At 46.8% G+C, this 25,807-nt stretch overlaps 1 protein-coding gene across 4 annotated transcripts in view; it reads left to right on the top strand.

Moving 5' to 3' along the window:
- The window catches only part of syt7b (synaptotagmin VIIb), a 79,104-nt gene that overhangs the window by 27,223 nt on the left and 26,074 nt on the right, over window positions 1-25,807 (top strand). For 2 of the 4 annotated variants that reach the window (XM_048262353.1, XM_048262354.1), the window contains exons 3-6: window positions 9,209-9,288; window positions 11,484-11,618; window positions 17,808-18,161; window positions 21,600-21,719. In XM_048262353.1, the coding sequence (XP_048118310.1) occupies window positions 9,209-9,288; window positions 11,484-11,618; window positions 17,808-18,161; window positions 21,600-21,719 (689 nt within the window). Of the gene's footprint in view, window positions 1-9,208; window positions 9,289-11,483; window positions 11,619-14,611; window positions 14,736-17,807; window positions 18,162-21,599; window positions 21,720-25,807 lie in introns of those variants that run through there. The other 2 variants (XM_048262356.1, XM_048262355.1) reach the window with 1 other exon arrangement.

The following is a 25,807-nucleotide window of genomic DNA, read 5'->3' as shown; positions in this document are numbered from 1 at the left end:
GGCTGATGTGTGTCAAGTGAGTGCAGGAAAGAGAGAAGAGATTCTGAGTCTGGAAGTGAGACTGGCAGTCCGTCTCCTTTAGAAATGGAGCTCAGCAGAGAGAATCTGATTCTGGATCAGGGTCTTGCACCTCCTAGAATCCGGATCAGTCCCTTGGGTGGAATTAGGCTAATTGTGTGCGTGGACTGAATCTGATTCTACTGTGTGTGTATATGAAGGAAGGCTGCAGTCACATGTGGTTATGAGAGACAGCTGGGTTGTGAACAGCACTCTAGGGTTCTTTAACGAGGGAGAGTATTGTTGACATGTCTAACATTTCCAACTCCAGGTGTTCAGCTTACACAACCGATTCCCCAACCATACAGACAAACAAACAAACAAACTCATGCAACAAATATCGATTGGAAAGAGCTCTATGGTTTGAATTTCAGATGTTTACATCATCTTGTTTTGGATGAGTGTGTGTGTGTGTGTGACTTTGGAGCTTCTGTTTGCCTACCTGATGGTGCTGGTAGGGTATCATTTGGTGGGTGTTAATTATCCACCCTGGGTGTGACTAGTGCGCTGTATGGAGTCATTAGCATGCCTTCTCCCTGTGTCCTTTGTGTGTCTCACACACACACACACACACACACACACACACACACACACTCACTCACTTAGAGACACAGGGATGAACGCATACACACATACACATGCACATGCACACACACTCAAACACGCACACACACACACACACACACACACACACACACACACACACACACACTCAGAGACATGTACACGAACGCACATGCGCGCGCACACAAACACACACACACACACAGTTATTCAACCTGTCATTGTCCCGCTCTCTCACATTCATATGCTCTCTCAGACATAAACAAGGTCAAGATTGGCAGTGTTTTCATGGGTGCACCATGGATGGGCCTTTTTCTATTCTGTCTGAGGCGAGGCAGAGGGCCAAACGTGTGCCCTTCACTACGAGTGTTTATTGAAGGATTCTCCATATCTCTCGTCTGCACATACATCACGTGTCCCACGTGTGTAATTGGACCCTTTGTGCTTCTTATCTTTCACGCTAATCTTTGCCCTCAATTTCCTCTCAAATGCACGTTTCACAGAGTCACAAGAAGTCGAATGCTTCCATCGTCACAGGTTACATCGAATTACATTTCAGCCCTTTAACTTAATCTAGATCAACTCAGAAACTGAAAGGTAGATAAAGTTGAGCTTTAAGTGGAGGTAGTGGTGTCAACATAATTCTACTTGGAGTCAGATATAACTGGAATCAGATGTACAAGTCTGCACCTAAGTCATCTAGGAAGAGGCAAGTGTCTGGTGAGATGAATTAAAACATTCAGTGGACTGACATTCAAGACATTGGAAGTGGTTCACTATTCATCAGAGCAGCGGTGGTCAGGGACCATCTCTGGGCAGTAAGCCATCGCCCAGCTGAAGGGTCATCACACTCAGATGTCCTCAGTCATCTGACTGGTGCTGTAAAATGCTGAAGTCTTCATGCCTGCCATCTGGAACTGAGGAAGCCTCTGATGAATGGCAAGACTCTCTTGGTATTGTAATGTACAGGAAATCCAGTGAATGTTCTTTTTGCTATAGTTTGGGAGACAGGTTTGTTATGGTTTAATTCCACATGATATAAGAGATCCAACCCCCAACCCTCCCACATAAGAAAGACAAAGTTTAAATTAAGACTAATACACGCTTTAGTACAAAGATGAATAGGTATGAGAGGACTAATTAGAAGTCTGTTTCTTCATTTAGCATCAATTTTAAAACCCAAGTATAGACATAAAAGAATATAATGTAGATAATGGATTGTATCCGAAGCTTGTAAATATAGTAGTCCAGACACCAAGTAGTCAACATTTTGAATATAAACATCCACCAACATGTTATCCAGATTTAGGGAATGCATTTACCCCACAGCAACATTTACAGTCAATAAAGTGCATTCACAATCATACCAGCAGGGTGGAGCAAGGGGAGTTAATCGATAATGGATGCCGTTGTTCTCTCAGACAGAATTCATAAATAAATAAGGCTCAAATGGGTACCCAAATATACTTTGGCAGCCATTAATACACCTGGATGGCTGGCCCGACTAAGATCTATGTGTGGGAAACACTTGAAATCTTCTGCACTAGATCCATAATGTGACTATCTCCTCTTCTGCTCAGTCCCACGCAGTGATGTGGACAAGAGAGCACATCTCGGACTGCGGACTGCTCAGCGCGCTTACATAAGAGCGTCTTTCTGCCTGACAGACACAAAGGCCAGGATGTGGTTAATGCCCCATGTTGGCCCCGAGGGGCCCACTAATGATTCATATGTTTATGCCCATGTTGTTCCATGCCACAGGGCATTTCTAGAGCTTTGTGAATGCAGCAGCTCAGTAAATTCTTGCTTTGTCTTTCAGTCTTTCGTGCAGTCTCTCTCTCTCTCTCTCTCTCTCTCTGTCTCTCTTCCTCGCTTCCCTCCCATTATGCTGCGCATCCTACATGTTTATCCTGGGCTCTGGCAAGCATGTTTGTGCAGGCGTGGGAGTAGATGCAAATCCACCTCTCTCGCCCATGTCCACCCGCTGCAGCCCTCGCTCTCTCTCTGGCTGTTCATCTGGGCCTCCATCTCTGGTGCTCACCTAACATCTACTCACTCCGACTCATACACCCACACCGGTGCGGCGCCCCTCAGACCCACTGCTTCTCTCTCTCTCTCTCTCTCTCTCTCTCTCTCTCTCTCTCTCTCCTCTGCTTGTTTGGTCTCCCTCTTTTCAACTTGTACCTGTTTCCTCGTCGTCTCCTTCACCACTTCGCTTGTTTGGTCTTCCTCTCAGCATCTACCGGTTTCCCTGTGGTCTCTTATACCACCCCATGACCACCTTTCCCCCCTTTCTGCTTTTCTCCTGGGATTGTTATGCCTCTTGTCTTGATTGTTATGCCTCTTTCTTTGTGTTTATCTCTGTACGTCCTTCGTGAGTTTGGTTCTGCTTGTTCCTGTCTGTGTGCTCTTTTAACCCCCCGTGTCCCCCGCTGTCCTTGTCACCACTTTGGACCCATGCTGCGCCACCTCTCTCTTTCCTCTCCTCTCCTCTCCGCTCTCTTTCCTCTCCCCCCCCCTCTCTCTCTCCTATCCTCTCCTCTCTGCCGTGTTTCATACGTCCTTTTCTCCTCTCCATGTTTAATTCCATTAGGAGGTCCAGTCCAGATGGGATCACTTAGACTTGGTGACACACACACACTGAAGGAAGGCACTTAGCAGCCCCCTCATGTCTGATCGCTGTTAAGGTTCTCCAAAGTGACAACAGAGCCCCTGCTGCAGCCACCACTATCCAATATGCAACAGTCCGCTCCAGTAAAATATGTATGCCACCAAGAATACAGCCCAGATTAATGAGCACATGGGAGGAAACAACAGAGTGGCTTCTTCTCATAAGCCAAAGCTAAGCTCAGTGCTGCACAGACATCTCTTAGGTACTTACTTTGAGGTCCACAGAAAAAAACATTACAAAACAACTGCCACCCCCACAATTTCCTTGCCCTGAAATAAACCGCCTGTCCATTTGTCTAAATCATGGTCGATTGTAGACTAAGGCTCTGTTGCAGTACAAATTGCAGTATATCACAAGCCAAGGGTATTCATTGATCTCAATCCAATACATTCCAGAGAAATGTCCCTCAGTTAAAAATATGAACAAAAATGGAAATCCATAGTGAGAAAGCAAATACGATGGTTATGGCTTATTGATTGACCCCCCATACACCCCTTCAACTGACCTGACTAACAACCCAAACAAATTATCGCCATAGTGATAGTGAAGCCAGATGTATTCCATTTGCCTGGTAGTCGGCCTACTAAAGAGTTTGAATGGAGGAGCCCAATTTTCATAAATTGTGAGAAATATGGATGCCCACTTTAAACACATTGACAGGACAGTATAATGAAATCGTAAAAAAGACATGGTGGGAGTACATTTGAGTGTAACAGGGATTTGGATGCCCATTTTCCACTCGAGCATGATAAAGGCAAAACGGGGAGGCAAAGTGCTGGCTTATTTTCCCCATCGTTTACTGTCGCGATCGCACATGTAAATGCAAATTTGACCCAGATGGTTTGTCTGGCAGGGCGCAAGAGTGGAGGAGGAGGAGGAGGAGGAAAAGAGGAGAGGGGAAGATGAAGGCATCAGGAGTGGAGAAAGAGGAGGAGAAGGGGCGGACGTGAAGCGTGAGGATGTAGGCTGGAGGGGGGTGGATTTGTGGCCGCTCCTCAGCTGTGACACAAATTTACCAGTATGGTGCCGTCGTGCCGAGGAAGACCCATTTGGGGAACACACCAGCCAGCCCCCGCAGGAGAAAAGACTCTGGCTCTCGAACACACGCACACGCACACACGCACGCACACACACGCACACACGCACACACTTTACTTTCTCCATCCCCTTCTTCCAACGCCGTTGATCACGTCTCTATTCCCTCATCTCCTCGCCGGTTTTGTTAATTCATTTGGAAACCCACACATCCTGTCACTCACTTGTTTAGCCACCCACCACCCCCCAGTGGGCTTTATGTTTTTCTTGCCCTGTTTTTCCCGCTTCCTTCTCTCCCACTCTCTTCCTCTGCCTCCATCCCTCTATCTGCTCCCTCTCTCTCTCTCTCTCTTCTCTGCCTTTTCTCCTCTGCTGCTCTCCTCTGGCCCACCCCTGTTCCTGGCTGCCTCCTCCCCTCTGTGCCACCAGCCCTCTCAATCAGCCTCATTCTCTCTCATCCTTTCTCTCTCTCTCTCTCTCTCTCTCTCTCTCTCTCTCCCTCTCTCTCTCTCTCCCTCTCTCTCTCTCTCTCTCTCTCTCTCTCTCGCTTCATTTCTCTCTCTGTCTCTCTGTCTCCCGCTCTCTTCCTTGCCCCCCCTTACCTAACTCCTGAACATTTTATGGGAGCATTAAATGATAGATGAGCTGCACTTGATAGCATACTCTTCGCTGTCAGAATCCTGCCTTCTGTGTCCTACTTGAAACCACTGTGAGTCTCTGACTGAGTGCATGTGTATATATGTGTGTGTGTGACTGTGTGTGTGTGACTGTGTGTGTGTGACTGTGTGTGTGTGACTGTGTGTGTGATAGAGTGAGAGAATGACAGAGAGAGAGAGGGAGAGATGCACGTTTGTGTTGTCAGTGTCTATGTGTTTACATAGTAGAGGTTCAGTGTTGATTGTAGGGTCATAATGTGTAAATAATACAGCAACATAAGTGGATTTGCAGTGCCAGGGGATGTTACCGGAGACGATGAACATGGGAGGCACTTATGTAACACCAATAAAAGTAATAAAGAATCCTCATCCACATGTTCTACGATACGTTTCCCCATCACTATTACACAAGCCATCCTGTGTTCCTCCTCTCCAGCAGTCTCTGGCCATTGAAGTGAATTGGCAACCATTTCCTGGCAACGATAGGAACTGTAAATGTGCAGGGGGCGGAGTGGAAGCCACCCATCAGAGTGCATGTTCCCTCTGTCTGCAGAGTGTACTGGCGAGTGTCCCCTATCTGCACAGTCACTTCAACAGATCTGTTGTGCTGTCAGGAGAATCACAGGGGAGATTTTTCAGTCCGTTTGAAGTGAGACGCTGCTTTCTGCAACAGAACCTCTTCATCACTTCAAACGACGAGCCACAACCAGCACAACGCCTTTCCAGAGGCTATGTGTGTGTCTGTGTGTGTCTGTGTGTGTGAGTGTGCATGATATGTACATTCTTTGTGTGCTATGTCATCTATGTCATATAAGTCTTCTTGAATGTACATTGCACATGTTGAGCTTGGGCGGACAGGCAGACTATGCGTCTGGCTTCTGTTTGTTGTGGAGTTGTGTTTGCTGTTGGCCAGTGGACTGGTGGACAGTCTGATCAGTGCAGCGGCAGGGTGGTTTGTTCAGTCGAATCCCATTTAGGAGCTGGAAGCCGGCCGTGAGTCCTCGACCCCGTCCAAAGCGCCGCTTCCCTGTCACTCATTTCGAATCGTTCCTCATCTTTTACACTGCTTTTGGCAGGTGATGGATCCTGAAAGGCGGTATAATAAATCTTTTGCCAGAAAATGATTTACGGATACCCAAATGAGGACAGTGCTTGGAGCTACCGTACTGTGATACACAAACATAATATAATGTGATTGGCCATTAAGGTGGCCCCTCTTGATTGTTGTGATTAGCTTAGCAAACCATGGGCAGGTGAAGCACACCAAGTCAAATAACAGCCATTGATCTATTTTGGCCAAAATAATAGTGCACTTTATATTCTTTGCAGACTCTTGGGACATACCCATTGACTTCACATAATTGGCCCCTCTCCCAGAGCGGTTCACATCCTCAAAAATAAAGACTGAGGCGAGGGCATGTGGCGCTAAAGGTGTTTCTCTCATACATGAAGTATCTTCCTTCTTTACTCATCCACTTTCTCTCTCTCTCTCTCTCTCTCTCTCTCTCTCTCTCTCTCTCTCTCTCTCTCTCTCTCTCTCTCTCTCTCTCTCTCTCTCTCTCTCTCCTGTATCTCATATCCTCTTCTTAGTGGGGTACGAATTGTATTTCCGTAGGATTTTTTTGCTAAAATGTATATTTTTGTTTTATTTGCTTTATTTGGGGTCCTACTGTGATGATGGGGTGCAAATTTTCTGACCCCGTTTTGCCCCCCCCCCCCCCTCTGGGGGGCGCTTTGTCACCTTGGCCAGGAGACTGACCACACACGACATCTACTAATAATGATCACATTTTCACAATCTTGGTGTCAATTTAGGGGTTATTGAGGATGCGGAGTCCATTTATGACAGTTTCATTGTGATCAGAAGTTGTTATAACTCATTTTTTGCAGTAATAAAGGCAAATCCAATGGGGCAAAGTCGCCAAACAGTAAGTGAGCTCATATTTTGGGAACACTTTGATGTATGTTAACGAAACTTGGTCACATGACAACTGACCCCCTCCCAAGGGTACACAACAAATTTGGTGTAATTCGGCCACTGGGGGCGCTATAATTAGCAAACCTGCGTTTAGCGGTTACAGTATGTCATGATGACGTAGGGTTAGCAAAAAAAATCCAATGGCTAGTCATACTCTTCATACTCATATTGATGATCATTGCAAATTTTCCCCACTCATTATAAACAATTGGCCATATTGGATTTTCCTTAAAGAGAAAGTAAATCAGCAGTCACAACTTTATTTGGCCCCCTCACTGCTGCTTGCCATTTTTTGTCAAAGATAACTATTTCAACACAAGATATATGTGTTTTAATTCTGTCTAATGACACAAAGCTGAGAATCACATTGCTAAGATACAGACAGAAGATACAAGAAGACACAATTATTATTACTTGGACCAGTCTTTAAAGGACAAAACACGCAAGAAAAGAGCAGCAACATCAAGGGAGTTTGAAATTCATCTGGAGATGAAACTCACAATGTCTCTAAAGGAACTTTTGAAGAGGCAGATACACTTATTGCTCATCAAGCAATGGTGTGTTCAGCTGAGACTGTCTGGAGTGAAGTTAGAGTTTGGTCACCAGATACTGATGTCCTAATCCTTCTGCTTGATCTTGTTGCTGGTAAGCACCTTGGACCTCACACTCATCTCAAGTTTCTTACTGGTAAGGGCACAAAATATAGAGAAATTGATGTGGTAGAAAGAGTGCAGATTATAGGACATCAAAAATGTCAAGGCCTTATCGGTCTCCACAATTTCTCTGGTGCTGACTGGGGTGGTAAATTTGTGGGCGTCAGCAAAAAGACCTGGGTTGATGCCTACATAAAAACTTGATGATGATGATCCTGTCATCAGTTGCTTTAAGAAGCTTGGTGAAGGTCCATTGCCATCTAATCTCATCAATGGTGAGCTTCCCCAACAAGTCAGAGGTCTAGAGCAGTTTGTTTGCAGTGTCTATAGGTCAACTGGTCACACAACTCTACCAAAACTGAGGTGGGAGCTATTTCGGACCAGGAACTTGGAGGGAGAAATGTTACCTCCGTCACGAGCTGCCTTGTTGCCTCATATCCTTTGTGCCAATTACATTGCCATGCGTGATGAATCCTACATTTCAAACTGTCCAGTTCTTCCTCAGATTGAAGAAAATGGTTTCCAAGAAGGAGTTTATGTTCCTGTGACAGTGCAAAACACTCAGGTGCACTTGTCACAGACATGGAATTCCCTGTACTCCTTTTTGCAAATGCTTTGCTGGTGACTGTGAAAATGCGACCGAGCATACTACAAATGAGGATGATGCTGATGAATGATCGATTTATGTAGAAGTGTATTTCTAAGGTGTTTTATTTCCTGTTCATGTTTATGCAACTTTACATTAATAATTAGTTAATTTATCAATTAGTTCATCAATTAGTTCAGTACTTAGTTAATGTACACTGTCATTGCAGTAGAGCTACAGTACATTTTGTATTAGTTTTATTTCAAAGATGTTAAATGATTGATTGCTTTATTAGCTATTGTAAAGGGAAATATCAGATTGTTCACCAGATTGTTAAAAAACACAAAAAAAAAAAAACAACAAAAAGTATCTAAACACATATCTGCTCACTGAGGCCTTAAGTCTCTAACTCTTTCTAAAGCCGCTATATCTAACAAAGTTATTATTATTATTATTATTATTATTATTATTATTATTATTATATAAATTACTCTTCAAGTTTATACAGTGTATTAACTTCTTGAGTGCACATAACTTGCACTCAAGAAGTTAATAGTGTATATAATCAATTTGACCAAAAAATATGATAAAATACCCTAGAAAAGCCTAAACCACTACCAAAAAATGAGACATAACAACTTCTGATCACAATGAAACTGTCATAAATGGACTCAGCATCCTCAATAACCCCTAAATTGACACCAAGATTGTGAAAATGTGATCATTATTAGATATATGTGTGCAGTCTTTATCCTGGCCAAGGTGAGAAAGCGCCCCCCAGAGGAGGGGCAAAACGGGGTCAGAAAATTTGCACCCCATCATTTTTCAACAGTAGGACCCCAAATAAAGCAGATAAAACAAAAAAATCAATTTTAGCAAAAAAATCCTACGGGACCATTATTTCATGACAATTCGTACCCCACTATCTCTTCCTCCTCTATCTATTCCTCTAATGGCCTGGTGTGTGTGTGTGTGTGTGTGTGTGTGTGTGTGTGTGTGTGTTCCCAGGGGAAGAGGAACAAACCTGGAGTGGAGACAGCGGGCACCCCAGACTCTTCTCGGGGCCGAGGGGAGAACAAAGGCCTGAAGTAGGTTGGGTTGGGACAAAAGGGGGATAGAGTTAGTGGCACATAATTGTCCAGTCCTTCCCACAGTTTGAAGGGTGTAGCTCTATAAAGTCTCAATGGCCCTTTCAGACCAGCCCTCCGTCTGGCCTTTGGGGCAGGTTGAAAGTTGTGCAAGGAGTCCATTAGAAGAGTATAAATGAGTTAGAACAGGTGCTAAGAGTGGCAATTATCTCCACAGTCTTTGCCTGTTTTGGGCGTGTCATGCGACTGACTTCATTTAATCATAGATGCTAGGAACCTGAGCATCACTTCGCTTACAGTCAGCTGCTGCGCACCTAGAATGTTAATCAGGCTCCAATCTAATTAGATGAGAGCATCAAGCCCAAGATGGACGCTATTGTTCCTTCCGCTTTTGCGTCCAGTTGGCTTATCACCAAAAGGTGATCCACTCTCTCGCGTGGCCCTATCTTCCGGAAGCCTGCCCCTCGCACGCCCCGAAGACGCTTTGATTCGCATAATCGTTGTGTACAAACAATCATTAATCTGGAAGCAGGCAGTCACATTTTTATGAGCTGCGAGAGGCAGGAGCACTCAAGGAGACAATCGTGGGAGATAATGGGCCTGCTTGTGTTTGTGCAGAGGCCTGAGCGAGCGCCGAGCAGGGGAGGGGAGGGGGGGAGGGGGGTTTACCGGAGCGTTCTCACAATCAAAAGCAAACGCAGTCAGGGCGGTCGGAGCAGAATGCCATCTGAATAGCATCATGCTCCACCCGCAGTGCCCTCACACAGTCACGGACAGATGTGCGGCTGTTTCTCCTCACTCCTCTCTCAGCCGCAGATCGCGGTCACGTACTGTAGGCCCGCCTCGCAGAGCACCAGCATAAAAGGGAGCTCAGTCGTGGCAGAGCGAAAGATGAAATATAAGTCCAACTGAGGAGATTCAAGGCTAGGTTGTCAATCACATATGGCCTTCCCACAAGCCTAGATGCTGATGTTATACAAGATCGGTGAACTGTTACATTTCATGTCTGAAGATACCCTCGGTGTTCTTTTATTTTAACAAGCTTGGTGCAGTATTCAAAATCTAATTCAAAATCTAATTCTACATAGAATATTATTTACAGGTAGGCAGGGCAGGACTGGACACCAAGTAGTGAAAATTACACAGATATACTAAATAAATATTGTTATTATTATTATTATTATTCTAGACGCGCACTAGATCGTTTATATCAGAGACTTATAATGCAGTTGCATCAGTGACTTACAATGCAGTTGTAGGTTAACATTTTTCCATATATGTAGCTTATGGCTAATAAGGACCGTAAGCAAATTGTTTGTCTTTCTGCCTGTCTCTTTGTCTGTCTTTCTATCTGTATGTTGATCAAAGAGTCTGTACCAGTGGGACATCTGCTGCTGTTTTACTCTCTGGTGGTGTTTGTTCACTCTCCTCACTCTGCTTGTTTGTTCTGTGTCTACACGTGTGTATTCATTGTAACAACCTTGCAGGTGCTCCTCTCTGATGTTGAATGTCTGTGAGGAGTAAAGTGATATTTTTCACTTTACACCCTCGGGAGGGGAATTATGCACAAATTAGTTTGGAATGTTCCATTATTGATTCCTTCTGTTTATCTTCACCGTCTTTATGGAGAGACTGGAAAATATAGAGCTGTCTCTTTTAGAAATCCCAGTCTAAGACAAAGTTTTTCATTTCCTCTTGTAAAAAAAAATGTCATACTGCATGCGGACTATCTCTGACATCTCTCCCTTTCCCTCCACAGCCTAGCCGCTCTCCCCGAGACACTGTGGTTTTTACCCAAGGTCTTTGTTATCAACAACAGTGTACGGCTCCTGCTCTCACAACCTGCAGCCGCAGTCACCAACTATATATCTCCTCAAATGCTTGTTTTATCCTCAATCTCTCCATCAGTAACCCTTTCTCCTGGTGCTGACCCATCTATGCGACTGTGTTCTCAGAAGCCTGTCTCGCCCGCCCTGCGGCTCTTTGGCCTGCCCTGCTCCAGTTTGACCTGATCCCTCTTCTCTACCTTTCTCTGTATCTGACTCCGTGTCGTCTCTCTTTCTCTCTCTCTCTCTTTCTCTTTCTCTCTCTCTCTGTTCACCTTCTCTCTCTCTCCCTGAGACCCCATCCCCTCGTTCCTGTGCCCAGTATATTTTGGCTGTCCATCTCTGACCTGTCTCTCTCTCTGGCCGCAGTGATCTAGACAGGGACTTTTGGAATAACAATGACAGCAGTACCGTGCAGCAGCGGTGGAGCTCCTACCCGCCCAAGGAGTTCCTCCTAAACATGTCCCCCTATGCCCCCTACGGAGACCCACGCCTCACGCCCAAGTGAGTCTCGGTCGCGGCTGGTAAGGGACCCCTTCTCTCTGTGCAGGGCTGTAACGAAGGGGCCAAGGGGGGTGGGGAAGGGGGGGGGGGCACCCCTCTGCATTTCAGCTGTGTGTGGAACAAACACCACCCCTCACCCCCTCAAAAACGAAACTCTTTTCACAGACCCTAGACTTTCCAATCTTTCCTCCACCCTCCTTTTCCCTTTGCTCCTTCACTGACTTAGAGAAATAGAACACATAGAACAGGACAGTCACCCACGTGTTCACATACAAATACACAAACATGCACACACAGTCCTAGGGAAATACCAGGGGAATGGATAAAAGGATAACATGTGCAAATAGGCTTGTGCATGCTATCCTATTATGCATTCCCCTAGTCAGCCTACAGTTTTGGTCATAAGGTGTGTCCGCTGATCGTACCTGTTGCGCGGAACAGAGTAATTATTTGCTGATTTTCTGAGGAGCGGTTCTCTCCAGGGCGGGGCTGAGTGTACTAACCGCCCGTCCGGCACGCACTGACAGTCAATTTAGACAGGCCCTCCGAGCAAGCGCTCTCATTTAGTCGAGCTCTCACAGGCACGCACTGGCCAACCGTAAACCACCGCTCTCCTGCCTGATCAATGCCGCCTTTATTTCCAAGCTGTGCAGGCTCATCAAAACACGCACGCGGCACCGACGGCATCACAGGCGGGCCCAGGGCGAGCCGCTGCACCTCTGCGTGCTCCCCCGAACCCCCAGCTCGCCCGCCCCCCTCTGGGACGCAACGCAAGTCCAAAGGAGGTCGGTGGGGTGAGCCAAGTCATGCTCCGCCTCACATTTTAATTGCTTAATTGAAGTCATTATCTGGAAAGAGAGTAGTCTCTCACAGCGCTCCCAGGATAAATCAGCTGCTAATTGAATGGAGACAGTAATAGATGCACAAGTCTGGCATGCCGCGACTGAATCAGCCCACTTTTCTCTCCCTGTCTCTCTGCCACATGCCATCGGCCCTTCGCACTCTCTGCTCCATAGCAACATCCCAGCCAGCCCACACACAGCCAAGCCGCTATACGGATCAGCGAAACTGTGTAGAATACCGAATCCTCAAACATACAGTACAGTACTCCACTCTCCCAACCCCAGCCCACCCCGTCCCACCCGGCCCAGCTTCTTATCCCACTTGACCCACTCAAACAAGTAACGTTATTCGGTGTTATCAAAAACAGAAGCCCTTATCCCTACAGCCCTGCCAGCTCACTAACCCCTAACCCCTCAGCCTCTCACTGCCCAGCCCATGGGTCCACGCCATGGAGACGGACAACCCTCAGAGTCCACTGCCCATGCTAACTTTAACCGCTAGAGTTTCCTAACACTTAACATGCAGACACGTAGCTATGAACCTACCACCTTTAGCTATAGTGCCCCCTTAATGAATTCTAGAGGGTTGACCGTTGACTGCAGTTATTGTGTTCTTGTGGTGTTGTTTTAATTTGGCCATGTGGTGGTTTTTACATGTTGTGTAGTGTTTCTTTCTGGCTTCATCATGCATCACTTTCACTTTTTGACTGGCTGTAAGTGTCTTTGAACACAAATGCAATTATATGACTGAGTGAGTTCATGATTATGTACATATTGTGCATAGTAGAATCACATTCAGTGGAGTGCAAAATTCTGACATGTGAGATTTGCAGCTACAGATTTCTTTCTTAACTTTACTTTGGACCAACTAGTGTTTTTTTGTTGTTTATAAATTAATTTTATTTCATTAATTTAATTAATCCCCTCAGGTTTTTGGGGGTTTTTGTCCAAAGGTTATGTTTACATTTTATCCATTTAGACCTCATGCACTAATGAGGTGCAACATTTCGGTGTCTACTGGCAATGAAAATTTATGGTAGAAAATTAAAGAGTATGATTTAGCTTGCAAAAGTGTCCATGCAGCTGTTCTTAGTGTAGACTCTTACTATTGTGGCCCTAAAATAGAGGTTGGAGTAAAGTTATTTTAAAACGTGTTGCACATATTTCCCTGGCTACTTTAGATGGTGTTGAAATATATACAGGCAGAAAATATGTCTAAGAAATGTCCTAAATAAATCTATTTACCTGTAGTATAAATCCTGGATGTAGAATCATAACAGTGAAGTCAGGATGTGCTGCTTTGTGCTCTTTGTGTGGTAACTATGGTTATGTCCGTCCTGTTTACATTTGTCCGTCTGTCAGTGCCCAGAACTATCTCTGTATTGTCCAGGTGTAGAATTGAGTCTGGGTTACGTGGGAGAGGGATTATTGCTTTTCAACTGCAGTTTGTTGCAAACAATATCTGTATAGTGGCATTGACATGTAAGACCTTTTTTATAAGGAAAAATGCAGAGAACTAAATGATTACACTTTTGCGGTTGCCATGGTTGGTTCCATGCGAGCTGCAGTCATTTGTAAGACCTTTGTTGTATTAGCGGAGCTCAAAGGCTTCACAGAGTGTGCCTGCTCTTGGGTTTGCCATTAAAAGGCCAGTCATGCAGGCACCTAGCACTCACCTGAGCCACTTATTGCTTTCTTCTCCGCACACACGCTGGTAGGCAGTGAATGGCACTCTCCCTCCCAGCTAACCCAGGCACCAACATCCCCCTTCCTCGACCTGCTGAATTCTCTGGGCTTCTGCACCTGTGCACTGGAGAGGGAAAGAGAGAGAATAAAGTAAAGAGCTGTGACAGGACTCCTCCTACCCGTTCCGCTCCCTCTCTGCTGCTGCTGCTGCTTCTACTGTATGTGGAGGTCTCCACGTATGTGGCACCTCACAAACAACACTAATTATTATGTCGCTGTCCACCTCCTCGTTCTCTTTCTCCCTCCCTCTATCTCCCTCCCTCTCTTTCTCTCTCTCTTTCTTTCTCTCTCCCTCCCTCTTTCTCTCTCCCTCCTCTCTCTCTCTCTCTCTCTCTCTCTCTCTCTCTCTCTCTCTCTGACTGTTTTCTCGCAGTGGGACAGTGGAGAAAGGGGAGGCGGGCGGGGGAGGGTCGGGGAGGGGGCCCAATCGCAGTGACAGCGTAAAGAGCATGGTGGCAGGGGCCAGCAAGGCCGGCAAATGGCAGACGGTCCAGAGCCACCTGCACTCCGGAGGCCTGAGATCCAGCAAGTGAGTGGCAGGACTTATTAGCTGAAGTTTGCATGGAAACACCCCGACACAGACGCATACCAGTGGGGAGTTGGCAGATTCTTATTCAGGGATTACTCAGAGACATAAAATGGAAATGTTTTGTGGGATTGGCAAAACAGTGAAAGAGTGAAAATGGATACGGAGGGGGAGTCTCTTTATGAGAGCAATGGTTATGAGAAAAATACTGCCAAGGGCTAAGTTATACACCTTACCCATATGCTTGGGATTGTCATATACAGGCACATCAAAGTTTAGAGCACTGCATTAAATATGTATTTGAGACAACAACCTGAGACACCTGAAATGTAGCATTCCTATATGATTTATTTTTAATTCTGGGTTTAAATTGTTTCTATGCACAGCTTTTTTTATGGTTCTACTAAAGACAGTTTGAACACATCAGACACACTGCTGTTATCATTTCTCCTTCACCTTTTGTGGACTTTCCACTCTCCTGTGTGTCTTTTCAGTCCACATTCACACACATTCTCCATCTATAATTGCTTTTCTATTTCGGGATAGTTAGGAGAGCCTCGCTCTTCCTGGGATTTTCGCACCTTCCTATGTGCGGATAAAGCCGGCCTCTCTCGCTCCCCTCATTTAGGCCTTTTGCCTTTACATACTGCGCTCCCAAGGTCCTTCTATCATTTAATTTCATTTTATTTAAGTTCGTAACATGGGATTTGAATCAGAATCTCTTGCGGATTCTGAATTGATGGTTCAGGTCCATAATAAGGCCTTGAGAGCGCCTCATCTTGAACATAGTTGCACTCTGGTTGAGCGTTCAGTCATGCTGGTGAATTGGTAAATCATTTTTTCCCATCTGTTTGAAATTGATGGAGCAGAGGTGAGTTGAGAAAAAAATCTAAGCTATAAGAATAAAACATTTAAAGGCAATAGAAGATGTTGGTCTGAATGTGTGTGCGAGCATGCATGTGTGTGTGTGTGTGCGAGCATGCATGTGTGTGTGTGTGTGTGCGAGCATGCATGTGTGTGTGTGTGTGCGAGCATGCATGTGTGTGTGTGTGTGCGAGCATGCATGTGTGTGTGTGTGTGCGAGCATGCATGTGTGTGTGTGTGTGCGAGCATGCATGTGTGTGTGTGTGTGCGAGCATGCATGTGTGTGTGTGTGTGCGAGCATGCATGTGTGTGTGTGTGTGTGTGCGAGCATGCATGTGTGTGTGTGTGTGCGAGCATGCATGTGTGTGTGTGTGTGCGAGCATGCATGTGTGTGTGTGTGTGCGAGCATGCATGTGTGTGTGTGTGTGCGAGCATACATGTGTGTGTGTGTGTGTGTGTGGGTATGCGAGCATGCATGTGTGTGTGTGTGTGCGAGCATGCATGTGTGTGTGTGTGTGCGAGCATACATTTGTGTGTCTGTGTGTGCGTGTGTGTGTGTGTGCGAGCATGCATTTGTGTGTCTGTGTGTGTGTGTGTGCGAGCATACATGTGTGTGTGTGTGTGCGAGCATGCATGTGTGTGTGTGTGTGCGAGCATGCATGTGTGTGTGTGTGTGCGAGCATGCATGTGTGTGTGTGTGTGCGAGCATGCATGTGTGTGTGTGTGTGTGTGCGAGCATGCATGTGTGTGTGTGTGTGCGAGCATGCATGTGTGTGTGTGTGTGTGTGTGCGAGCATGCATGTGTGTGTGTGTGTGCGAGCATGCATGTGTGTGTGTGTGTGCGAGCATGCATGTGTGTGTGTGTGTGCGAGCATGCATTTGTGTGTGTGTGTGTGTGTGTGTGCGAGCATGCATTTGTGTGTCTGTGTGTGTGTGTGTGCGAGCATGCATGTGTGTGTGTGTGTGTGTGTGTGTGTGTGTGTGTGTGCGAGCATGCATGTGTGTGTGTGTGTGCGAGCATGCATGTGTGTGTGTGTGTGCGAGCATGCATGTGTGTGTGTGTGTGTGCGAGCATGCATGTGTGTGTGTGTGTGCGAGCATGCATGTGTGGTGTGTGCGATGTGTGTGTGTGTGTGTGTGTGCGAGCATGCATGTGTGTGTGTGTGTGGAGGGGAGGCGGAATTGAGAGAGTGGAGTAAGAATTATTACTGGCATTAATCCAGTCCTCCGTCCACAAATGGCCTCGTCTAAGACGCCTCCCCTGAGCACTCAACAAGATATACAACAGCAGGGCAAAGCAAAGAGTGTTTTCAGCCCAGTCCAAGCACAGTAAATCCTCCAGTCAGACGCCGGCACCCCGACTGACGGGTTCTGAGTCCCGTCTACAGTTAGCAGAACCGACAAGCGAAAGCAAAATAAAAAGGCAGGACCTGAAGCTATCAAGCTGAGAAAGTGAGTCTAACAAAGGGGATTAGAGGAGAGGGGACCTAGATGAAAGATGCTGAAGAAGAGAGAGACAAATGTGGGGATATGTCTAAAGGGAATTTAGCATGGGTAAGTGGAATGAAGGGATGACAGTTAGTCAGCCAGTGTTGTTGAGGAAAAGTACAAATGTAGCACAGTCATGCATGTGAACGTGCAGTGTATGCATACACTGCCATGATGTTTAGCTGAAACGAAATCTGTTGGGTCTGGTTGGTTTAACTGAAGAGAAGGAAGACCCAGAATCCAACAACGATTTGTGAGGAACATTCAGTAAAGGCGTTAAGAGCGTTGTGTGTTTCTGATGCTTGTGGCTGACTTTGCTCTGTTTCTCTCTTCCTCCTTCACGTCATTCCCCTGAATCTCTCTCCTCCATAATGGATGTCTCTTGACTGGTCTTTGTTCTCCTCATTCTTACCCTTCTTGTTCGACACTGTGTTTGTCCTCTCCGATTACCTCTCTTTTTCCCTCCCACACGTGCCATCACTCATTTCTCCACCCCCTTACCTGAGTGCCCGTGTCATTCTCTCACTTTTTCAATTCCTCCTCTTTCCCTCCATTTTGATCACTCCGTCTCTCCCCCTGCCACCACCACCACTGTCCTTCCTCTCTGTCCACTGCCTCCCACCATCTCACCTCCTCCCTGGTCCCCTTCACCTGCACGCCCCCCTCCCCTCTCCCCCCGTCCCATTGCTTGTATCTCCACTCCTTTCTCCTCCATCTGGGCAGCTTTGGGGACCCCTCCCTGTCCTCTGCCTCCACCCTGGAGCACATCCCTTCCTCGGCCGCCCGCCCACGGCCCCTGGTGAGGCAGCAGAGCCTCCAGCAGCCCCTATCCCACCAGCCTCCGCCGGGCCCCAACGACCCCCCGGCAACATCTCAGAGCCTGGGCCAGCTCCATACGGGGCCGGGCGGCGGGGGGAACCGGGGAGGTCCGCGGGGGGTGCGTGGTAGTCCGGCTGGAGCAGGGGCCTCGCGATACAGGGGAGGCGGAGGAGGAGGGAGGTCTCGCTCAAACCCGGGCAGCGTGGACCACGTGATGGGACAGATTCGCCGGAGAGGACTGGACGTCAAGTCGTTCCTGTAAGTCAATACATTCACACTATGTGTGCTTCCTGTTTACTGTTTTTGTTTATTAGTGTGCATCTCTTCCAGCTGTGTGGTCTCTAGTGCCAATCCAACACTCTCTCTATTTCTCCAACACATTTTCCTGCTAATGGTTGTGAATGTGAGCTCTTCTGACTGGTGCAATCTCAGGCAGCCATTTGCCTGATTAAATAATTAGCATGTGGTTATGATTGTTGTCTCTGTAATGTCTCATTTACGCTATTCATTAAGTTCTCTGACTGGATACGTTAGCCGCGGTTATGTTAGCCGGTTCGGCTCGGGCCCATATTTATCATGCCTGGTTACGCTCGCAGCCTGCCGGTGCCCTTCTGTCCCTCTCTGTGTCCATCTGTCTGGGTTCAGTGTGTATGTACCGCAGACACCTGCCCACTCCAGGGTAGGAAAAGACCCAGGGGAGAGGATTAAAGTGTGTGTGTCTGTGTGTGTGCGCACGCATTCTCACAAGGGGCGTTCATGTTGAAGCATCTGTGAGTGCATGTATAAATACCAGCAACGTTTATCCCAAAATAATTTGCCCCTCCAAGCCGTTCCTATGGGAACACCGGCGGTGCCCACTACCCAGCCCGGCTTCAAAGACGAGTACAGCGAGTTGCGATTCTGACGAGCGAGTGACCCTTCGACATGGCAGGGATCATGTAGAAAGGCCCTGATTTATCACACTAATGGATTCACTCCGCAGTGCCGTGACAGGGAGCCAGTGCACAGCTGCAGACATGCTTGGCACAGGAGCTCTCACTGCCTTGACCCCAATGACATTGCAGCTTGGTCCCCACAAAAGACAAATCCAATATGCGGTGACCTCAGTTAAATCAATCAACGTGAAGCAGACATGACACAAAATGGCGGCAGATATTAAGCGAAAGAAATAAGAGGAGGGAGCAACAAAAGCAAGGACGGCAATAAAAATGTGACGGCATAAAATAATGACAAAAGCAAAATATATATTTTTTAAAGTATTTGTAAAGATTAATGGTAATGTATGGATTGGTTTACTCAAACGTGTAATTGAATTGAGTGGCGCCATTATATCGCTAAGCTGAGCGTCAGATCACAGCACTCTGCTCTAGTGTTGTTATGAAGTGCATCATTTAATGTGTTTGTGGTAAACGGCAATAGCTTGGTGCTGCATCGTATGAATAGTAGCCTGTGGGAAGTATATTAGAAAATACACCCACACATACACACAATCACACATCCACAGGCGTGTGTGTTTATCAGTGCCGTGCCTGGGTCTGCTACGCGTGAAGGTGAGGCTCAGAGGCTAAGCAGCGGTATGTAGAGGATGTTAGCAGGTTAACTCCACCCAGCATTGATCTCCTGTCCCCAGCATCATTACCCTCAGGATGGACTGTCACCATCACTGGGCAGAGGCACCTCGCCGCGGGAGAAGGGGCTCCACTGAAAGACTGAAAGGGCCGAGTGAACCATGGAGGCCTCGGAGACAGGGAGGAAGCGTTAGGAATAGCTCAAAAGACGTGTGCCATTGTCAACGTTTCAATGTGACTGGGCCGCTGGAGGAGGAAAGCGGTGGCCCGCCTGGCCGTGATCTGCATGTGTAATCATCGTTTTACACTAAGGCTACCACACAGCACTCATACATGTCTGCCCATGCTATTACGCCCTGCTATCACTTAAGAAGAGGTCAGATGAAAGATGTCTGCTGCTATTGTGTGTGGATGAAAGCGCTAAGACCTTTTTAAAGTAAATATCCTCAAGCGTGACTCGCACTAGTGGCCTGCACTTTTTTTTTATTATAATTCATGCTGCATATGAAGGAAAAATAACAGGACAGAATGCAAACTATGTGGACGGGGGAATAGTTGGGGAAGTATGACATTCTCCTCCTCCTCCTCCTTCTCCTCTTCACCTTACTTACCCAGGAACACACACACACTTTGCCCTGTATCTACAAGGCCCTGGTGGCCCCTGTGGATAAGTCTGTTAGAAGGGACGAAGCCTTGGGTGGAGCCACAGTTCTCCTTCTAGTCACCCCGGGTCTCCTCGACCTCTTCTCACCTCGCCGATGCAGCAACAGGCCATGTCAGAGCAAGACCTGAACTAGTGGCATATGGGGGAGGTCTGCAGTCTCCTCACACTAGAACATCAATGAGCAGGGTGTGTCTGTGTGTGTAGAATTGTATGTGTGTTTGTGTAGAACTGTTTGTGTGTGTGTGTGTGTCTATGTATTTGTGTGGGGTGTGTGGTAATGGTCCTCAGGTGTCCCTTGTTTTAGGGCCAGTGTAATTGATCCTTGAATTTCCTTGAATTTCCCCTAGGGATCAATAAAGTATATCTATCTATCTATCTATCTATCTAATGCCTCCCCAGCGTGAGCCTGGTTTTTAAGTGCTACCTTGTTCTGACTGGTTTACATGCTGACCTGCCAATACAGCATCTCAGTGTGTAAATCAGAGTGGAGAGAGATGGATCGAGAGATAGCAAGAGAGAGCAAGAGAGAAAGAGAGGGATGGTATTGGGATGACAGAGAGGCTGAGAGCCACTAATGAAGAGTATCGGCAGAAATGGAGATTATTTTAACAGGAGAGGATTAATTGAGAACATGGGCACGAGAACACAAACCTCGCAAATACTGGACTACAACAAGAGGACTTCAGGGACATAGAGGGAGAAGAAAGACATAGTGCCTCATTGATGCTGGAAAAGAACCTAGTGAGTACTATTGAGAGAAAAGCAATGAGACCAATGCCAATCAGTGCTTGACTTCATCATCTGTAGCTGTAGTATGCATTGATTGGAACAGCTAAGGAATCCTCGACTCTTTAGCTCAAGTGTCCATAGCTGTGGGTCTTCTTGTATTTACGCACAGATATTTTGAGATATTAATGAGCTTTTATTAAGTGGAGGATGAGGAGGAAGTGTTTTTTTTTTTATCCCCTAGAAGCACAGTGAGTGTACAACGATGAAAGGATGGCAAGCAAAGGGAATCGGAGAGACGAATCTCTCCAGCAGGAGGGGATGAGTGGCGCAGTATGAGAGGACTGAAATCCGAGCGGAGGCAGAAATAAAATACAAATTCAATGCCAAAAGATCAGGGCGGGCAGAGATGAGTTGTGGAGATGGAGCGCGAGGTAGAGCACAGCAAAAGTCTCAGGAAAAAGTGAGTCACCTCGCTGCTTGAAATGTTCCACAAGTGAGGTTTCTCTTTTTTTTTTTTTTTTTTTTTTGAGGAAAGCCAGACTTGGGGAAATGCCCCAAGAGAGGGATGGTGTGCACATGTGTGAGTAGGACTACCTGCGCGCGTGATCCTTTAAAGTGGTAAAAGGTCCACATGTCCTTTTAAACATGTCAAATTAGTGAACGAATGAGTGGATTATTTTGCTATTTTTAATCATCTTTGTACCTGCTCTCTCCTCCTGGTGTTTTCTTTGGCAGGGAAGGGAAGATGGTGGTCTTATCCCTGGCGATCGGATTGGCTGAACAAGATGACTTTGCCAACCTTCCAGACCTTCAGGAGGCACCAGCGAGCCAAGAAACGCCGCCCTCCGACAAGAGGTACGATGAGAGAGAGAGAGCAAGAGAGAGAGAGAGAGAGAGAGAGAGAGAGAGAGAGAGAGAGAGAGAGGGGGGGAGGGAGAGATGGAAGTCACATTGAATGTATATGAGGAGAAGGACAAGGCGGGAGGAAGGAATGAGAATTGGCACGTTGCATGTGTGAGGCTTCCTGTGGAGATTTTGGGATGGTTTTAAATACGACAGGGACACAGGCGCGCAAGAGAGAGAGAGAGAGAGAGAGACAGCGGGAGAGGGAAAGAGAGAGAGAGAGATGGCAGGAGAGCGAGAGAGCGAGAGAAAGAGACGGCAGGAGAGAGGGATAGAGAGAGCACACCAGTAGGAGCCATTCCATCTGTCGTCCAGTGTCCTGTAATTGGACAGGGACTGGTGAATCCTATGCGACTCTCTGGTTGTGGTATGTAGTGATGAAATTAAGCTCTGTCAGTGTGAGTGGTTAGAGTGTAATGAGCTTTTTCCCAATTTAATGGGATTCTGGGTTCCACAGGATGGTCTGCTAACAGCCACTCACAGGGTACGGTACTATGAAATAAGGGCCGCCAACCACCTCCCTCCTCTCCTCCCTTTTCCCCATCCATTTGGTGACTGATGCTCCGTCCAGTGGTGACGCTACTTGTGGGAAAAGCTTGACCACAGCTGTTGGGTCCTCCAAGCAAATGTAGCTGGCAGATTTGAAATGATGCTCTACTGTTTGACAGCCTGAGCCTTAAAGTGGCATTTGACAAACTGGTAAATGGGGTGCCAAGGTTGAATGTTTTTTTTGTTGTTGTTTGTTATTTTACTTCCTTCTTGAGACAGTGTGTCCTGATCTCTTGGCCATTGTTATTAAGGACCAGAAATGGCCTAATTTGTATTTATGCATGGATAAACCAGTAACTAAATGTCAGCTCCCATCCTGTTAGCTGAAGAAGAGAGAGCATCTTCTAAAGAATCAGGCCATTTTCAGATAGATTAGTCCAGTGGAAAAAAACATGTCCTGATGACGTCCAATGATCCCATCTCTCTGCATGGCTCTGGAAGAGCTATTTTCTCCTCAGCGCAGTAAGACGCTTGACTCAGCTTATTGTTTGCAGGTCAGATTTATTTCAGTGTTCAGTTTCAGAGTACAGACACATCAGGTAAGAAGATGGTATGGGTGTCCCACCACCTTCCACCTCGCAAGAGCTGCCATAACTGAAACTTTACAACCTAGATATACAGTAGGTCTCAGTCAGGGGGAGACAGCATCCCCCACTGGAGCTTGGGACACGACCCTTTCCTTTTGGTCGTGACGCATGACTGGGTCCCTATTCGTCACTGTAGAAAAGTACATGTTTTCCCACAAAGCAGATCTGTCAGCATGTTCACCAAGTAATCTACTGATTACATGTCATCAAGAAGCAGCAAATGCATAGCGATATTAAATCAGTGGGTTGTGACACACACATTCTTATATCCACATATATGTACATACATATTGCGTATAATGCACTCGAAGCTCTGCCGTTGTCTCCTCAGATCATTCCTCCCATGCAAATTGCAACCTCCTTCCTCAAACCCTCATACGTTTACCTTTATGTCGCTCTTCTCCCCCTCATTCCCTCCCCACCCTGTAGTTTCCCGTCAGCCTGGTTAGTCCTCGGCGCCCCTCCCTCTCGTTCTCCTCAGCGCCATGGAGGATTTGATCTGGGGGTTGGGGTGTCGTGACGGGTGCCGGGTGCCGGGTGGGGGCGTGCTGCTCATTAGATGGTAGCGTGGTCCCCGGCGTCTCACGCCCGGCTATAAATACACCCGCCTCCGTCTGACACTCACAACGGCACCATCCCCTGACAGCTCACTAGGGTACACACACACACAGAGAGAGAGAGGGAGACGGGTGTACTTCAGACACACCGTCTTGGTGAGAGACAGAGGTATGAAAAGAACTGTGCGGTGAATTAACAGACAAACTTCTCAGTTACTAGAAGTGCCTTTCCCTTGTCTTTGGATACTGGGAGTCTGCCAGCATACCTGCACGCTCCGCATAGACACAATAGACATCACACAGAGACCCTTCATCATGAATGTCTCCACGTAATTTAATCAGGGCCCAGCAGTGGATCCCTCTCACAGGCTGATATCAGGTGATATATTGTGCTGTCTAGTAAAAACCAATAAGACATTATCACGATCATCGTCGGGTGAGGTATGCCCAACATGCAGGCTAAAATAGGCATGTGACATTTTAGTGTTAGGAGACCTTGCGGCCCTATAAAAGCCCATGTTTCATGGCTGTACTGTCATGACAACCCCTTAAAGCCTTGACCCGGCAGTATAACACCCTCTGGGTGATGGGACCAGCGCACCCTCTTCATCCTCTGCCCTGTCTTTTGGGACATCTGTCAACCATCAGCCTTTAATCACAGCCAGTCTGGTACCCAGAGGGGGAGGGAGGATGTGGGGGTGGGGGGGTATGGGGTCCATGAGGCTGAGGCACAGAGTGTCCTTGTTCGACTAATAACTGCCTTCAATCATCGCCGCTGTCCAGACCTCCGTCTCTCCCCGTTGAGAGTCGCTGCTCTCTCTGGCCACCCACTGGCCTTTTGACGAGGACCAGCGGACAGCGGATGATGGATCCCCAAAAGACAGAGAGAGAAAACAATGTGCCGCCACGGAACGAGCGGGCAGGGCCCTGTGCCGTCACCTGGGAGATTAAACAGTCCGATACATTTGAGGGTGGATTTCTGTCTGGAGAGCGCAGTAAGGGCTGTGATGCAGGGATGACACCGCGTGATAGGAATCTGCGCAGTGGAGTGGACTCTGTGCGATGGCACTGGTTCTTTGCAGTGTCATTATAAAGGTCACGATCTCAGTGTAGTGCTGCAGTGTGCCTTTACAAGGGCAGGTAGATAGGACATCTAGAGTAGAGCGTTTACATAGAGATTGCCATGTTATGGAGATAAATGTAAATTTATGTGCAGGGCGGGACGCACCTTTAAGCGCAGTCAGAAGCAGGTTCAGAGCGAGGCTCCGAGTGAGCTATAGGAACATCCACTGTTCATACCCCCTTCACACACCCGGAAAGGGAGAACCAAAAAAAAAAAGGAAAGCAATGAAACACCAAGCAGTTCCTTGGGGAGTGATGCTGTTAATCAAAGTTCTTGTACTCAGTGTTAGAATAATAGTCTCCCTTCCCTCCCTTTAGCCCGTGCGGCCCAGTTAGAAATGAATCTCAATATTACAGCACCGTGAAGGCAGCCATCGACTCCACATGGCACCACAGAGGCCATGGCGAGATCAATCTGCTTCAGAAACAACTAATACATCAACATAATGTAAGACCTATACTGTTGAACAGCTCTGGATATTGGTCAAGGGAAAGCTATGAGGAAATTGCTTTTTTTCACATGGTGACAGATATCTGTATCAATATGCACATCAGCAGTGATCAATTGCCTCTCTAAATGAGTTGTGCTTGTTCCTGTGAGGCCTGAAGCCGCAACTGATACAGTCCCACGCTGTGCTAGGTATTCACAGAATCCAAACTTTATCACTGCGGTGTGTGAAAAAAAATAGCTGTCTTGGTCTCTAGAAGGTGCATGTTGTTTAGATGATGTGAAACAGCATCACTTCCTCTTTAACTAGCATATCGGAACTGGTTCATGTTGACAGGTTGGAGATGCGTACATTTACCAGCTTCTTAGGAGGAAATTGTTGAATGACCTACTTCTTTTTCCAAGAGTTCCAAGAACATCCTGTGCTAAAAAAAAATCAGTTCAGTCATATTTCATGTGCATTAATAATTTTGAAACATTGTCTCAAGGCACTTCACAGAATTCAAAGCCTAGCAAAAACAAAGGCACATCACCCTAACTGTGGCGACGGTATCATGAGATGAACGCGAGACTGAGATTAAGACATAAAGACAGTGCATCGAATAAGCATATCAATTAGGTCGTTAGCACAGGCCGTGAAGCTTCTCAACTGCCTGCACAGTTCATGTACTTCATGTGTGACTATATGTCTTTGAACAAATCCAGGCTCCGATGCACTGACGGCGTGACTTTCATAGTGTTCTGTTCTACAAAAGGCAGCCCTCCTTTTGTGGCTGC

Source organism: Alosa alosa, chromosome 14 (assembly GCF_017589495.1).
Source record: "Alosa alosa isolate M-15738 ecotype Scorff River chromosome 14, AALO_Geno_1.1, whole genome shotgun sequence".
NCBI classification, from domain to species: domain Eukaryota; kingdom Metazoa; phylum Chordata; class Actinopteri; order Clupeiformes; family Clupeidae; genus Alosa; species Alosa alosa.
The sequence above is the reverse complement of the archived record's forward strand: the minus strand, read 5'-3'. Positions and strand labels throughout refer to the sequence as shown.